The sequence below is a fragment of the Trichosurus vulpecula genome, chromosome 5 (genome assembly GCF_011100635.1).
Source record: "Trichosurus vulpecula isolate mTriVul1 chromosome 5, mTriVul1.pri, whole genome shotgun sequence".
Lineage (NCBI taxonomy): Eukaryota > Metazoa > Chordata > Mammalia > Diprotodontia > Phalangeridae > Trichosurus > Trichosurus vulpecula.
In genome coordinates, this window is record NC_050577.1 from 152,509,727 (window position 1) to 152,528,222 (window position 18,496).

General features: G+C 37.7%; 1 protein-coding gene across 1 annotated transcript in view; it reads right to left on the reverse strand.

Annotated features, from left to right (window-relative positions):
- Window positions 1–18,496, reverse strand: part of LOC118851095 (membrane-associated guanylate kinase, WW and PDZ domain-containing protein 2-like) — a 389,772-nt gene that overhangs the window by 116,291 nt on the left and 254,985 nt on the right. The window contains exon 15 of the mRNA XM_036760647.1: window positions 18,326–18,469. Coding sequence (XP_036616542.1) covers window positions 18,326–18,469 — 144 coding nt within the window. The remainder of the gene's footprint in view (window positions 1–18,325; window positions 18,470–18,496) is intronic.

Consider the following 18,496-nt stretch of genomic DNA (forward strand, 5'->3'; position numbering starts at 1 on the left):
CTTGGCATTAGTTTTTACAAATCTTCCTGGTTTTCTCTAAAACTTCCTGGAGAAGTTAATCTTTGAAAGGACATAAAGTCAGACATCCATTTGATGAAGGAATCCAAGCAAAAGTCCTTAATAATCTTCCCTAAAAGGACTAAGTAACCCCTAAATAATTGAGAATTGATTTCATAGAGCCATCTGATATATTTCTTATTCCCACAGCTCTATTCTTTAATCAGTGGGAACACTGATAATTCTTATATTTAATACACTTTTCAGAGAGTGAGCACTGAAAAGAAACAGGTAATGGATTTGATTCTTGGAGGTACCTTTTCTCCCCTTTTCCTTCATAAAAGGCACAGGGCAGAGCCAAACAATCAAAGAAAATCCCACAGTTGCAGAATGAGTGATGAACTCAGAGAGAGGGCTGGGAACAGAGTGACTGAATGAAATAGGTTTTAATGAAATGTAAAAGCAGACACTTTATGCATAAATGAGCATCATAAGGCTTAGGAAGCCTGGGTGGATAAAAACCATGAGACATTGGGTTGAATACATTTGCCTATAGGGTCCTTGAAATTTTCCACCTGTTGAATACATTGAACCACTTCTTTTCTTGGCTTCTACAATTGTTTGGTCTATAGTTAGATTCCTTTTGTACCCTTTCTAAGTACCTGTCAGACCTCCCCCTTCTGAGGCTTTTAATTTCAGCAATTCCATGCACAGAATCTTCTCAGTTCATTTATGTGTTTGACCTTGCTGTTGCTGCTACTCATGCAGATCTCTGTTATTTCTGCTAAACTCTTCTCTCTCAACCACAGAACCAGCTAAGCTATTCTCTAGCATACCTTTGAATTGGCTCCCACACACCATGTGTTGTAGCCTTTTAATCTGTCATGTTTTGCACGCCCTATGCTTTTGAATTCCTTCATTATTTCCAGCTTGGCTTTTCCCCTCCCCCTCTTCTTTTTCATTTTTTACCTTGTCGCCCACGTTTGGTGATATGGGGTTTATATTATGGGAAAAACAAGGCTTGATCTGTCACAAAGCCAAGATGAAAGGCATTTTCTTGATGTTAAACACACTACAGTTTTACTGAAGCTGTGCAATCTGTAATTATTAAAAGCACTCAAAAGGAGGGAGTAAATAGTACTGTAAGACATGAAACACCACCACACAGTTGCTCTGAAGGCAGCCTTAGGGATTACGTAGGCCTGACAGAACATAGAGCCAGTGGGACACTGGGTAGCAATTTGACACGTACTCTCAGTTATTAATGGGACCTCCATTTCATGCTTCTGATGTTGTGATATCGGGGGAGTCTTTGAGGACACATACACTTTGTTAGCATAGTTATTTTGCCTCAAAAAACCAAATAACCAAACTGCAGAGGGAGACTAATCTAGCCATTCTCAACTTTAAAGGCATTTAGGCAGTCTGGACAGGGAGTACTCCCAATGAGACCTCAGCTGCTGGCCCGAACCACTTATCTGGCAGGGCCCAAAAGCCCTACAGTCAAGCTATTTTATACTTTGAAGTCACAGCTGCCTAATTCCACTGCCATTTGGCATCAGCACACATGGATGAAGAAAAAGAAAAAAAAAATGCTCTCTGCGCCTCTGTGTCCTAGGCATTGAGTATTTAAAAAGTGCCACCGGCAATGGGGAGAAGGCAGGAGGGAGATGAATATGGGAGGAGCAGAGGGACTGGTAGAGAAGGATGTTAAGAGGCAAAAATAGGATCATGGAGCTAGAGTGAGAAAGGGACCTTGGGGCCATCTAACAGAGCTCCTTATTTTACAAAAAAGGAAACTGACGTACAGGGAAGTTAAGTGATTTGTAGCACGACCTCATACTTGATAAATACTTACCGATGGACTGATTGACTGTCCAGGACCACACAGTTAGGAAGATCCGAGTTAGGATTCGTATTTAGTTTCTCTGATTCCAGAGACAGTGCTCATTTGATCTAATATGCTGCCTCCTTATTATTTGGGAGACCTTTAAGACAGTTTTCAAGAGCTGACAGAGTAAAGAAGGAAGTAGTCATGATATAAGAAAGTGGAACAATGAAGCCAAATAGCATCAGTAGCAGGAAGATGAATGTGATGAAAAGGGGATCCTCAGATGAATCCTAGGCACAGAGAAACACTGCAAATGGGGAGTTCAGATGGTGGGTGGAAGTCACTCCTAAGATTTATATTTAACTTTTCTCTTACAAGTCTGGCAATTATTGGTGTTCCTTAGTTTCTTCAATCAACCAACCAATAAGCATTTATTAAGTGCCTACACTGTGCTGAGGATATACAATGACAAAAATGAAAGTTCTTTTCTGTAAGTAGCTCACCTTCTACTAGGTGAGACAATATGTGTATATGTATGTATATGTATACACACACATACACACGGTGTGTGTGTGTGTGTGTGTGTGATCATTGCAGTGGGGCAGAGGGCACTTGTAAGTGGAGGGGGAGTATTCAGGAAATGCTTCATATAGAAGATGACGCTTAAGGTGAATTAAAATCAACCACCACCACCACAACAACAAAGGATTCTGGAGATTGTTTTCACTGTGTCTTATAGCTCTCATTGACTGGGTTACATATAAGACTTTATATTATGACACCCATACTAGAGATTATGAACAAATGCAAAGGCAGACCATAGTCAAAGACATGTTGCACAATAATTAAACAACCATTCAATTTAGCCAATATTCATTAAACATCTTTGATGTGCTTAATAAGGCCTGTGCAGGATAAGGGCTCCTCTATTCCGATACTTATTGGCCCAGACCTACTGCCATAGGCCCATGGAAAATGGCACCAGCCACTGATGAAGTAGGGATTTCCCCAAAGGAGTCACAAGGCGTCTACATTCTCTTTACTGAAACTTGTCATACCATAGTTGTTAAGATGTTATATCACATGGTCTCATAAGCCGATGAAGAATTTCAGGTGATTAAGACCACAAAAAGCATGTTTCTTAAATGTGATAATACATTTGTTGAACTTTTCAACTACAGAGAGGAAGTTATAAATCAGCTGGATTTTCTCTCCTACAGAAGGAAAGCTAAAAAATCTAAATGTAACGACTGTTGGAGGATCTTGCCTATCTTTTTCTTTTAAATGAGGTAAGTCCTTTGGCAGAGTTCTGCTGCACAACTTTTTTCTTCACACTCTAAATTACAGATAAGAAAGTCTTGCTGAAGCCATAAGGGACCTGAGGAATGTAGCATGTGCCAGATAAGTCAAACCACCACTACCATTTGGACCACCATCTTTTGATGGAGATAGCCTAGAATCTTGAATTCAAGAGCCAGAGGAATAACAGTGCCACTGGCCCAATACCCTGGCAACTGTTCCCACAGGTGGGATAGTCATAGCTATGACAGACCCAGAAAACAAAGTTATTGCCACCAAAGTCCTTGGCATTGTCAAATGGTTCAACATCAGAAAATTATATGATTTTATCAGTGGAAATGGCATTAAAGAAGAGGTATTACCATCTTGCTTTGCCTTATAGCTTAGGGACAATTGGATTTTTCTATCTGTCTTGCACAGAGAAACCTTCCATATGTGCTATCTCTACCATTAGAATGTGAGCTATTGGGGGGTGGAGCCAAGATGGCAACTGGAAAGCAGGGACTAGCATGACCTCCCTGCCACGTCCCTCCAAAAACCTATAAAAAATGGCTTGGAACCAATTCTAGAACTGCAGAACCCACAGAACAGCAGAGGGAAGCAGGGCTCCAGCCCAGGACAGCCTGGATGGTCTCTGGGTGAGGTCTATCCCACACAGAGCTGGGAGCTGGGAGTGGAGCAGAGCCCAGCCTCCTGTGGACCAACCAGACCAGGAGCCGGGTGGAGTGGACCCTAGCACCCTGAATCAGTGAGCTGCAGCTGTTACCAGACTTCTCAACCCACAAACACCAAAGACAGTGGAGAAGGTTAGTGGGAAAAGCTGCAGGAGTGGAAGGAGTTCGAGGTTCGGCTTCCAGCCCCGGGGGCAGCGGAGGTGGGGCAGCTACAGCTGTTGTTGCTCCCGGCCCCAGGCCCACCTGGTGGGAGGAATTAAGCAGCGGATCAGAGCAGGAGTGCACAGCCTGCTGAAGATCTAAGCCCAGACTGGGTTGCGGGTTCTTGGGGAAGGAGCAGTGCTGGTGTGGCAGAGCTGGCACCTCCCCTCCAAACGTGGAACATAGAACTCTTTAGTCTACAAGCAGTCATACCCCACTGAAAAACTCAAGGGTCAAGTTAGTTGGTTGGGAATATGGCCAGGCAGCGAAAACGCACCCAGATTCAGTCTCAGACTTTGGATTCTTTCTTTGGTGACAAAGAAGACCAAAACATACAGACAGAAGTTAACAAAGTTAAAGAGCCTACAACAGAAACCTCCAAGAAAAACATGAACTGGTCCCAGGCCATGGAAGAGCTCAAAAAGGATTTGGAAAAGCAAGTTAGAGAAGTAGAGGAAAAATTGGGAAGAGAAATGAGAAGGATGTGAGAAAACCATAAAAAACAAGTCAATGACTTGCTAAAAGAGACCCAAAAAAATACTGAAAAATACACTGAAGAAAACAACACCTTAAAAAACAGACTAACTCAAATGGCAAAAGAGCTCCAAAAAGCCAATGAGGAGAAGAATGCCTTGAAAGGCAGAATTAGCCAAATGGAAAAGGAGGTCCAAAAGACCACTGAAGAAAATACTACTTTAAAAATTAGATTGGAGCAAGTGGAAGCTAGTGACTTTATGAGAAATCAAGATATTATAAAACAGAACCAAAGGAATGAAAAAATGGAAGACAATGTGAAATATCTCATTGGAAAAACCACCGACCTGGAAAATAGATCCAGGAGAGATAATTTAAAAATTATTGGACTACCTGAAAGCCATGATCAAAAAAAGAGGCTAGATACCATCTTTCAAGAAATTATCAAGGAGAACTGCCCTGATATTCTAGAGCCACAGGGCAAAATAGAAATTGAAAGAATCCATCGATCACCTCCTCAAATAGATCCCCAAAAGAAATCTCCTAGGAATATTGTCACCAAATTCCAGAGCTCCCAGATCAAGGAGAAAATACTATAAGCAGCCAGAAAGAAACAATTTGAGTATATTGTGGAAACCCAATCAGAATAACCCAAGATCTGGCAGCTTCTACATTAAGAGATTGAAGGGCTTGAAATACGACATTCCGGAGGTCAATGGAGCTAGGATTAAAACCAAGAATCACCTACCCAGCAAAACTGAGTATCATGCTCCAAGGCAAAATATGGATTTTTAATAAAATAGAGGACTTTCAAGCTTTCTCAGTGAAAAGACCAGAACTGAATAGAAAATTTGACTTTCAAACACAAGAATCAAGGGAAGCATGAAAAGGTAACCAATAAAAAGAACAAGAAAAAGAAATTGCAAGGGACTTACTAAAGTTGAACTGTTTTGTTTATATTCCTACATGGAAAGATAACATGTATGATTCATGAGACCTCAGTATTAGGGTAGCTGAAGGGAATATGCATATATGTATATGTATATATATATATATATATAAGTGAATGTGTATGTTTGTATATATCTATGTGTATATATACATATATATGTATATAGGAAGAGAGAGAGAGAGAGAGAGAGAGAGAGAGAGAGAGAGAGAGAGAGGACACAGGGTGGGTTGAAGATGAAGGGAAGATATCTAAAAGAAATAAAATCAAATCAAGGGATGAGAGAGGAACATATTGGAAGAGGGAGATAGGGAGAGATGGAATGGGGTGGATTATCTCGAATAAAGGTGGCAAGAGGAAGCAGTTCTGTGGGAGGAGGGGAGAGGGCAGGTGAGGGGGGGATGAGTGAATGTTGCTCTCATTAGATTTGGCCTGAGGAGGGAATACCATACATACCCAATTGGGAGGGGGGGCAGATGGGGGTGGAGGTAATCAAAAACAAACACTTTCAAAAGGGGACAGGGTCAGGGGAGAAAATTCAAAAAAGCGGGAGGGGTTGGGAGGGAGCAAAATATAGTTAGTCTTTCATAACATGAGTACTGTGGAAGGGTTATACATAATGATACACATGTGGCCTATGTTGAATTGCTTGACTTCTTGGGGAGGGTGGGTGGGAAGGGAGGAGGGGGGAGAATTTGGAACTCAAAGTTTTTTATAAAAACAGACGTTCAAAAACAAAAAAAAAAGTTTTTTGCATGCAACTAGAAAATAAGATACACAGGCAATGGGGAGTAGAAATTTAGCTTGCCCTACAAGAGGGGAAGGGAAAAGGAGATGGGAGGGGAGTGGGGTGACAGAAGGGAGGGCTGACTGGGGAACAGGGCAACCAGAACATATGCCATCTTGGAGTGGGGGGGAGGGTAGAAATAGGGAGAAAATTTGTAATTCAAACTCTTGTGAAAACCAATGCTGAAAACTAAATATGTTAAATAAATAAATTAAATTTAAAAAAAAAAAGTGTGAGCTATTTTTGAGCAGAGACTATTTTACTTTTCTATTTGTATTCCTAACACTTAGAATAGTACTTTGTTAAATAACAAGTGATTAATGCTTCATTCATTCCTTCGCTCATTGATTCATTCATTCACTTGCCCCTCAACCAAACAAGGTGATATGAGAGGGCAGTGGGGAAAGATAAGGTGCTTTATCACCATCTGTCAAAAAATGATCATACAAAGCTCTAATAAATAAAAATAAACTAATAAATATAATGTTTTTTATTTAAATAAGAGAAGATATTACATGGAAAGATATACCACTTAAGAATAATCTTCAAGTATCTTCTCTTGGATTCTTTTTGATGCCTACAATTTACAATTATTCTTCCTTCCCTTCAAATGTCTCTTGAATTTTTTCATTGTCTTTGCTTCCCTGGATTTCATCAATAAATTTTTTACTATGCTCATTATTATTTGCATAAAGTAATCCTGGCTGTGCTTCCCACTTATTTTCAATTCTTAATTAGATTATGCTCCGGAGAGTTCTTAACTGTATATTTATTTACAAAGTAATAAAAAAACCCAAACCTTTAGCTCTTCTGTAGAGTGGAAAGAGTGCTACAATTTGAAATGCCTGGGTTCAAATCCTAGCTCTGCCCCTTGCTACCTATGTGATCACATGAATGTTTTCCTTTTTAAACCTTTCTGAGCTTTAGTTTCCTCAAGTAGAAAGCAAAAGCATTGGACTATATGACCATTAAGGTGTCCTTCAGTTCTAAAAAAATTACAATCCTGTGATCATAATTTCCCCTGGTAGTAGATGTAACTCCTACTATATTTATAGCATTAATGAACTCATAAATATTTTATTTATTTAAAATGTTTATTAATTATCTGCTATGTTCCAAGTGTTAAGAGGAGAGAAAAAATTAGGAAAATATGATTCTTATTCTTAAGGGGTGAGAAGATATGTGCACTAATAAATGAAACGCAAAAGTCAATGGGATACATACATACCAGGGTACAAATAAAGTATTACAAGTTCCAGAGAGGAAAAGATTGCTTCTTGGGGGCTGGGATGAGGGGAATCAGGAAAGGCTTCACAGAGCCTATGAGTTGGACGTTGAGAGGTTGATAAGATTTCAATGAGAAGAGGTAGGGGGAGAAAATTCTAAGTATTATTATAGGGCCCCACTGAATGGAATATTTTGGCTAGACCATAGCGTATGAGTAGTCAGAGTGTGCTGAACTTTGAATATCAGAATGAGGGCATTGGACTTTCGACAATGGGAGGTAGAAAGTCACAAAAGGTTTTCAAGCAGCATGGTCACATGATTCACATATTCAGAGTTGTCCATTAGAAAGATCTGACAAAACTATATTGGATGAAAAGGAAAATAGACTGGAAGATGTGAAGCCAGCTGTGGGGTTACTGTGATAGTTTAAGTGAGGAGTAGTGAGAAATTGAACAAAGGTAGTGACTATGGGAACAATAAAAAGGAATTAGATTTGAGAGATATGGGAGTGAGAGAATAAGGCTTGAAAATTTGTTGGACCTGAGGATGAGAACAAGGACAGATGATTGAAGGTTACTGCCATGTGTGATCAGGACAGTGGCACCTTTGATGAAGATAAGGAAGTTAGAGCAGGTTTCAGAGGGAAGACGGTGAGATCAGTTTTAGATTTGGGTTTGAGGTACCTTTAAGAGATCCAAGTAGAGATATTCAGGAGGCAGATCAAAACTATGAGTCTGTAACATGAGAGAAAATTCAGAGCCAGAGATAAAGATTTGGGACCTATCCACATAGAGATGACTGCTGAAGCCATGGGAGTAGATGAAATCTGTGGATTTCAGGAAAGAGAAGAATGTTTAAAATAGGTGATAAAAGGGGTATGATAGGGATTTGAGGGAGGGATAGAAGGCAATGACAAAGGTCTAATTAAGGTTATGAAGCATAAACTTCTAATGGACAAGATCAGTACAGATTCCAGCGGCACTCAGGAGACCTGGAATAGGAAGAGACAGAGGGAATGTAGGTGGGAAGGAGTTGGGAAGGATGGTAAAGGGGATTCACAGGAGTGTGGAGAAGACTGGATGAATAATGAAATGGGAAAAATTGCCAAAGGGACTGTATCTATCCAGTATGATAAAATCTAATAGGAATAAAAGTAGAGTCCTACAATTTAAGATTAAAAAAAATGCACTGCTTAACTATAGAATGGGTAAGATGTGACTAGCAACAGTTCATGTGAAAAAGAGGATTTCCATGAGTTGTGACAGCACTGTGACAAACACTATAATGTGGTGGCCAAAAAAGTTACCTTGAACTGTGTTAGCAGAACCATATCATTTAAGAGGAAAGAAGTTATAATCCTGCTCTATTCTGCCCTGGTCAAATTACATCTGAAATATTGTTTTCAGACATGGGTAGCACATTGTAAAAAGGAAACTAATAGGCAGATATAAGTCCAGAATATGATGAGAAGACCTGATATGATGCCATACCAGGAAAACTTGGCAGAACTAGAGATGGTTAGCCTGGAGAAGAACAGATTTGGAAGGCAGAACATGATGGCTATCTCTAAAGCATTTGAAGAGATTTTGCTTCCCCAGAGAGAAATACTAGGAAGAATGAATGAATAGAAATTAGAGGCAGATTTACACTTGTTCCAACAAAAGAAAAACAACACAAAAATTTCCTAATAATTAGAATGGTCCCTAATTGGAGATAGTGAGATTCCTTCCCATAATTAGAGGTTTTCAAGTGGTGGCTGGATGTCTTATTGTCAGAGATATTAGAAAGGGGATCCTATTCATGTATTTATTGGACTAGATGGCTTCTGAGGTTGCTTCCAACTCTGAGATTATATGATTTTACAATTCTCAAGTGGTGACAGGTACATCCTTGAAATGGCTGACCATTAGGATGAATCGTGATGCTAAAGGTCATGATGAGGGCAAATTTTGAAATTTTATTATCCTTATTTCCATGAGAATGACTGTATTAATACTTTCTTATAATCATATTTAAAATAATTGATTTTCTCTAATAGTAATATTCTTCTCAACCTTCTGAAACTAGGAATCTTTTTAATTTGAATCATGATTATGGATTTTCACTGTATTTTGCCTCAAAGGTTCTACTTATGTTTTTAGTTCTTCCTTTTTATGATTTTCAAAACTCTGAATTTATTTTTGGCGTATTTTTAGGTGGCCAAAATGAATAAAGAGTGCTACCTTTCATCTTCTTATAAGATTACAGGATCAAAGATTTCGAGCTGGAAGAGAACTTTGAGGTCACTGATTGAGGCCTTTATTCCACAGATGAGACCCTGAGACCTTAGGTGATTTATCCAGGGTCATAAAGCTAACAAATGCCAACCAATGAAAAAATTTGGCCAGTATGGCCCTAGCTTGCCAGGAGGCAAGTATGCTAAGGCTAATAATCCCAGAAACTGGGCCTCACATCTCCTCCTCTTTTCAGCCTCTTGCTGGATTGGAACAATTAGGGTTAAATTCTCTGACCCTCATTTTTCATTTTTTATCAGATAATTTAGAAAAGACCTTCACTTTACTGGTCTTATTGAAAGATATCATATGGACTCTGCCTAAAACTGTATAATAATCATTGAGCCCTGAGAGGCTCTTAGCCTTCTACCAGAGCATGGATTAGTGTCTCCTTTCTCCCCTCCACTGTGTGTTGTCCACTTCAGGCATGGAGGCTGCACATGGAGACTGCATGTTGAAAATTATCTCTGTGTGGACTGGCATTCTTCATCTGAGCTCTCCTAAACTATAAGAAGTGCCTAAAGCAGGATTTGAACTCAGACCTTCATGACTATAAGCCCAGCACTTTAACTACCATCCTACTGAATATCTGTTACAATAATGTTGCTAGCAGCTATTTTGGGGGTGAAAGACCAACAACAAGAGCACACAGAAGGCTGCCAACATGGGTTCTTTGATTTGCTTTTCTAAGGAAAGCAACTTTGAAGGGTTAACAATCTCAGTTTAATTAAACATACATATAGCATTCACTTAGTTCAGGGGGAAAAGATCAGCCCCCTGAACTTGAGGGCAAATACAAACCGAAATTACAAATCACATACATTATGTAAACAGATAAAATAACATAAACTAGTCTATCTATAGCAATACATAGTTACCAGAGAAGCACCAACATCTGGGTTATCAAAGCTGGGGGGGCTATTTCAACAGCCTGCCCAGAAACGCCAGCCTTCCAACACATATACTCTGCTCAGGGCCCTGAGGGCTGGGGCCAACTATTTAGGGTGTGGGAAATCACAAATACCAGGGTGTGAGAAAGCTCTCTTATCACCAGTACCACATCATATACACATCAATGACAGGGATGACAAACACTCCAAGACAAAAAAGATCCCACTTTACCTGCCCCATTCAAACAAAAGCCAGAATCATCAAAGGCACTTGACAGCCTTAGCATCCCAAAAGAGAAGAACAGCAAAAAATCCTTCCCTGATTACCATTACAGTATCTCGTTATATTAGGTTGAGCTCAGCTTGCTCTAATTCATTCGTGCCATTTATTCTAAGTGAATTTATTAAATCCAAATTCTTTTTCTGTTCTATGAAGTTTCTTGAAGTAGTTCCTCTAGTTCCACTTCCCCTCTTATACCTGCCTACCCCATCTGAAGTTAGGGCAGTTAGGTGGTGCAGTGGATAGAATGCTGGGCCTGGAGTCAGGAAGACTCATCATCCTGAGTTCAAATCCAGATTTAGATAATTACTAGCTGTGTGACCCAAGGCAAGTTACTTAACCTTGTTTGCCTCAGTTTCTTCATCTATAAAATGAACTAGAGAAGGAAATGGCAAGCCATTCAAGTATATTTGCCAAGCAGACCCCAAAGTGGGGTCATGGAGACTTAGACATGACTGAAATGACTCAACAGCTATCCCATCTAGAGTGCCCTTTGCCGTTTTTATAGTTGATGCAGGATTGCCATTTTCTGGTCTCCAAACTGTATCTCTTGAATTTAGTGACTGGTTTTACTGTTCTCTCCCTTTAGTGTCTGTGATGCAGGGGTCCTAGTTCTTGTTTCTTTTAGATTCTTAGATTTTTATATTCTTTTAGATTTCTTTAATATTTTTAGATTTGACCTCCTACAAATTAATTTTTTATGTTTTCCTATTATATCTAGATTTTAGTGCCCAAAATGAGTGAATTTTTCCCCCAGTGATAGAAGGGAAGTGATTCTATTTTCTGGTCCGTTGCCTATAAGTTTCTCAAATTAGGATGGGGCCCATTAAATGTCATACCTAATCAATAAACTTGAATAGTATGGATTTAGTCTTATTAAGTGGGAAATAAGCACTTGTTTTATTTCCAAGGAAAGACAATGTTTTTCTCAATAAAGTTTTTGTCTCTTGAGTATTGGCACACTTAATCAATTCAAAAGCCCATAAATTCTCTCTATTATCACTGTGATGACAAGTGTTATTTTCTGTGTTGCCTTTTATGATATGTGTATGTGTGTGGCTATTTCAGATATATTTATACCCAGGAATAGTAAATAAACCTCAGCTAAGTACCAGGAAGGTGTAGGATATTGAGAATTAAAATTCAGTCTAGGACATCAGACTGAGTTCCAAACTTTTCTCTTCCCCTCCAAAATTGGATAACCTCAATCAAATCACTTAATTCATTCACCCATCCATCCATCCATCCATCCATCCATCCATCCATCCATCCATTTAGCAAATATATCTGAACTACTTACTATGTATAAGGGAATATGCAAGGCAGTGGGGACATACAAAGATAAATATGAGTTCTTCTCCTCCAGGAGTTTAAATAAGGCATTGGAATAAATGACCTCTGATGAGCCTTCAATCTTATAATTTTACACTTGGAATTACTAAGAATCGTGTGTCCTACAAGTGTCTGTTAAACGTATCTTAAAATGGTATTATGGTAATTCAATAATTTTCACTACTTGAGTGGATATTCTTTTAGAGAGTCAAGCAAAGGACCTAATATCGAGTCTGTGGGTGATAAAATTCACCATCATTGTTCTTTGGTTCCTGTAGTACCACTGGGAAACTTGCCTATGAATTATAGTCTCTATGTGATGGTAATTGACTTGGGTCTTTCTGCTGAACCACTATGATACAGTTCATTGCTATAAGGTTTCTGAGTCAAGAATGCTACAAAGGGGTTGATCAGGGGTTGGCATGAGGTATTCATATTGGATGTTAGGTTACCAGAAGAAGCAGACCTAGCCAGTAGGAAGTGAAGTCAGGAACACTTAAGGTAAAAGTCAAGCTTCTAAGGCAAAATCAGAAAGGGAATAAAATGGCTGAAGGTGTAGAAGGTCATCAGGAAAGCATCAGTTCAGGTTCATAGCCGGGAGGATAGTACCTGTGCCAGGTTGGCTAGTGGTGGTGTCTCTTTTAATTTTAGTATGAAGGCTAATTCATGAATAAGCAGTTCTCATACTTTCCCCCTGGAGTCCTGATTCTCTAAGTAACCTCCTTTTTTTATTTTCTCCCTTGTGGGTTATGACTACTGTAATGACTCATCTTATACTAAGTATATATTCATGGTGACAGCTGAATCTGTCTACATGTATTCCATGTATAAACTGTCTATCATGACTACAAGCCAAACAGAGTTTGCTGTCTACAGCAGGGATAAACAATTCACACATTTTTTAATTAGGATCCTATTTATAATTCTATTATAAAGTACAGTCACTTAAAAATGTTTTGTGAATGAATTATTAATTACCTGCTAATTAATTGATATGTGAATAATGTTGACTTATGCTGGGTCCCTATAATGGGGTACACAAGAATTCAATTCAATAAACACTTACTAAACACCAACTATGTTCCATCACTAAGAGGGATCCCTGTACTTACAGCCAGGAAGCCTGACTTTGAATTCTTGCTCTGACACTTCATAGTTTTGTGACTGGAAAAGTCACTTAACTTCTCTGAAATTTAGTTTCCTGAACTGTAAAAGAGAAATATTAATAACTCTATTATTATTGACCTCACAGGTTTGCTTTTAGGAGAGTGCCTGGTAAACCTCACAGTGGTTTATTAGTGAGAGTTGTTATAATTTAAATATGTTTGGAGATATGAGCATATTGTTATTTGCTTATGCTAATGAAGGTAGAAGAGCCCTGTTCAAAGAAACAAATGGCAATTCAAGGGTAAAAGGGACCTTGATTCCTAAATACAATATTTAATCCTCCTTAGTTGGTCTCTTTTTGCCTTTATCTGACATGTGCATAATATCTAGCTAGCTCTGGTAGTCATGTTTAAAGACTTATATTTGTATCCAACTTGTTTCAGTAAAAAAAAGCAAACACTTTTGAAGAGATGGTTGAGTCACAGAAGAATGTTAATACATTGTACATTGCAGCCATACCGGCCTAGTTGTTGTTTGCTATACATGACATCCCATCACCCAATTCTGTACCTGTACACAGTCCGTCAACTCTGCCTCGCTTCCTCAGATTCACTTCATAGAATCTCTAGCTTCCTCCAAAGGGCAGTTTAAATTCCATCTTCTACAGGAGGTCTCTCCTGATCTGCCTAGTTGCTAGTGTCCACACCTGGAAATTACTTATATCTTCTTGTTGCTGTTGTTGAGTTGTTGTAGTCATGTCTGACTCTTTGTGACCCCTTTCGGGGGTTTTCTTGGCAAAGAGACTGGAATGGTTTGCCATTTCTTTCTCCAGCTCATTTTACAGATGAGGAAACTGAGGCAAACAGGATTATGTGAATTGCCCAGGGTCACACAGCTGGTAAATGTCTGAGGCTGGATTTGAACTTGGGTCTTTCTGACTCCAGCCCAGCACTCTATCCACTGTGTCACCTACTTACCCATTACTTATATCTACCTTTATATAAATTCTGTTTTTATTTTTTGGTGTATGTGTTGTTTTCCCCAATGGAATGTAGGATTCTTTTTTTCCCTTTGTATCCTCTGTGATTAATATATTGCCCAAGACATGGTAGATGTTTAACAAAGGATTGCTGAATCAAATTAACAAATTAAAAACTCCTTTTTTTTTTAAAAAAAAAAAGCTCAGAACTCTAAAATCATCTGGTAAAAACTGATCTAGAAAATATCTGAGATCCTTCTCTTCCTATAGTTATGTTGTATGGACATTTTCCCCTGAATATGAAATTCCAGAGGTGTAATGTATTATCTTCAAATGCCCCATAGTAATTCCTTTTGGACAGGTATTACCAAGAAGAAATAGCTCTTAAAGTCATTAGTGGCTCATGTTTACCTGCCCTAATCTTTATAATCCTTGACCAGCCATGAAAGCATTTCTAAGAAGGACCAATGATGCCTATTTATATTAGCACCAGCAAACACTGGAGAACATCCAAAATAAAATTCATCAAGAAAGTAGAGCACAAGGCCTGCTGAGAATTTACATCCAAATTTCCCTCCAGTACAGAAATCAGAGATCTTGTCATGTCCTTTCAAGAGTTGGGAGGGACTTCAGGGGCCATCTAGTTTAATTCTCTCATTTTGGAAATAGTATTAAGTAACTAGTTCAAAGGCATACAGATATTATGTATTAAAAGCAGGATTTGCACCCAGGTCCTCAGAGCCAGTGGTCTTTCTGTAGGACCACACCGCTTTCATGTGTTTCTTGCTACTATTTGCACACTGAGTAAAGCTGCCATGATTTTTCTGACTGGGGAAGAATGCTATAAGAATCAGCGGTGTGGCACTTCAGACAGTAGAAGCAAATACAGGAAGTAAGAGGGCTCTCAGACCGTATATGAAAAATTGGAGAAATGATGTTGCTTAGGGCAAGACAGGTCAGAGAAGTCAATATGGTGCCATATGGAGGGCACACTCCTCTTTCTAATTACAGAAAGCCAAGATAGGAACAACAAGCTGATTTTGTTGCGTAGTTAAAAGGAGGTAAAGAATTAAGAAATGTTGAGATAGATCTTACAGGGTCCTTGGGGATCATCATTTGAGATGAGACCTCCCAGATGAGGAAACATATTAATGCAGATTAGTACCTACTCTGCAACTTATAGAGATGCTTCTGGAACTAAGAGGGGGAATAATTTGTAAATGGTCACACAGACAGTATATGCCAAAGGCTAGATTTGAATTCAGGTATTCTTGGCTTCAAGGTCAACTCTCTAGTCACCATGTCACGCTGTCTCGTGTGTGTCTATATCTATGTGTACGTATATTTCTATATGTCTCTATATACTTTCTATATGTATTTCACATCGACTTTCATCTATATTTTCTATATGTGTATCTGTATTTGCATGTACCTATATTTCTATATGTCTATATGTGTTTCACATTGACTTTCATTGATATTCTATATATGTATCTATTTGTACATATATTTCTATAAATCTATATATTTTCTATGTGTTTCACATTGACTTCCATCAAAATTTTCTATATATGTGTTTATATGAACATATATTTCTATGTGACTATATATTTTCTATATATGTTTCACATCTACTTCCATCTATATTTTCTATATATGTATCTAAATGCACATATATTTCTCTATGTCTATATTTTCTATATGTGTTTCACATTTACTTTCATCTATACTTTCTACATATGTATCTATCTATATGTATATATTTCTATATGTTTATTTTCCCATATGTGTTTCACATTGACTTTAAACTATATTTTATATATATATATATGTATCTATATGTACATATATTTCTATATGTCTCTATATATTTCCTATATGTTTTCCATATTTTTCACTATATTTTCTACATATGTATCTTTTCTATATGTACATATATTTCTATATGTCTATATATTTTATGTTTCACATAGATTTTAACTATATTCTATATATGTATCTATATGTATCTATTTCTATATATATATTCTATAGGTATTTCATATTGATATTCATCTATATTTTCTATATACGTACTTATTTTATATTTATGTATATTTTCTACATAATTTTTGCATTTATTTTCACATATTTTCTATATGTGTACATATTTATATGTACATATGTTTCTACACACACATGTACAATATTCATATATACACACCACAATACATGTATGCGCACATTAGTTTACATATGTACATGCATGCATATTATACATATGTATATACATAGATACACATATATTTTGGGTAAAAGAGGAGGAACAAAGATGAGACAGAATCACTTCTCAGTGTTAATGGGATAATGATAATGGATGACTGATAAAAGTATGAAGAACTGTACAATCTTCTTTGGTTTCTGTTTTCCTTGGAGAATGGACTTTGGACTAGAAATGTCAGAACAAAAATAGTTAATAATAATGTTAACAGAGTTGAGGCCCAAGGTTTGTGAGGTTTCCTTGAGGAGCTCAAGTCACCAGGTCCAGAAGAACTATATCCAGAGATCTGAAATAAAGGGCAGATGTCACCAAGGAGCCACGGCTAGAGGTTTTAGATAGATCACGGGAAAGAGAGAGTTACCATACAATTGCAGAGGGGGAAAGTTTGTAAAATTTTAAAGAGAAGGATGAGTGATTTTGTAAATTTCCGGTCAGCGAGCAATCTTGATTGTTTCTTGGCAAAATTTTAGTCCGTATTGTTGTGTTGTAAAGAGTGTTTTATGAATCCTAAAAAAGGGGAAATGGTGCTTATTGCTTCCCTTTCTAAGTATTCATTCAAAGAACCAGGATGGCTTCATCAAGAAAAGGTCATTTCAGATTAGTCTTGGCTGCGTTGGGTGATGACATTTTGTGACATGCTTGAGGTACTCAGAGTTAAGTGCATATACATCCATGTACATATATTTAAAATTATTTTCAAGTATTTAGAGGTATCCCTTATAAACAGAAAACTTGAAGAGCTGTATAAATCACAGAAATATAGACTGTCCAAGATGTAAGGGATTTCAAAGTGATCTAATCCAATGCCTCTTATCTTACAGATGAGGCAACTGAAGCCCAAAATGAGGTAAAGTAGTTTGCCAATACTAAAGAAATTCCATCATCAATTTGTTACCAATGGAGATATAGTAGATATAGTAGAAAGAACAACTCTCTTAGAGGCAGAAGATGTACATTTGAAACCCAGTTCAACACGTGATCTCTGCACCCTTCGACAGTGTACATTTTCTCTGTCACTTCCAAGGCAAAATGGGAATTATCCTTATTCTTAATTATCTTAATTAATATGTGTATTATCTTACAGGGTTATTTTTTTAAAAAGTGCGTCATAATACCTGAAGTGCTATAGCGATGTGAGATGCTATTATTTCCAAGGAAGTAAAGAACCTTTTGATTGTCAGCCAAAAAAAGCCAAAAGATACAATCTTAAATCACAACTGAATTACCCGACCACAAAAAAGCAATTATGTTTCTCTTTGTCACTTCAAATTCTTTCTGAAATTTTTTCTTTTGTCCTTTCAGATTAGTTTGCCCTTTTAAAGACAAACAAATGAATAAACTACACTGAGGAAGGTACATAAAAAGAAAGGACAGGGTCTTGCTATTATCAATAAAATGTAATTCCTACCTAGAATTTGCCTAAACCTAGAAGAACTGGAATTTAAGAATACCTTAAAGGACCAAGCTATGTCTACTGATACAATGCAGTTTCTTAAACCCATAAAGCAAAGAAAATGGGTATGATGAAAATGTTTATTTCTAAGTAAAATTATAATAAAGTTTTTAAGTGAACTGATACTCCTGGTTCATCTAATGTCAAAACTCAGTATAACCCAATGATGACAAAGAGAGTTCAAAAGTAGTGCTAAAGTCTGCTGAGTACCAGAACTTCTTTGTTAAGGTAATCCAGCTCTATTCTAATATGGTAGAGCAATGAATCTTAGAATACACTCTTAGCAATTCTGAGAAAAGAGTTCTTACTTACTCTCATTCTTCCATTCCTTATTGCTGGGCCATCTTCTGCCAACCTCAACACATACAGATCCATTTTGTATTCTCTTCCTCCACGGATACTGAATCCAAACCCTTTGGCTCCCTTCTCCATATCCACAGTAAAATAATCAAAATCCTGTTGGGACAGAAAATGGAATAGGTG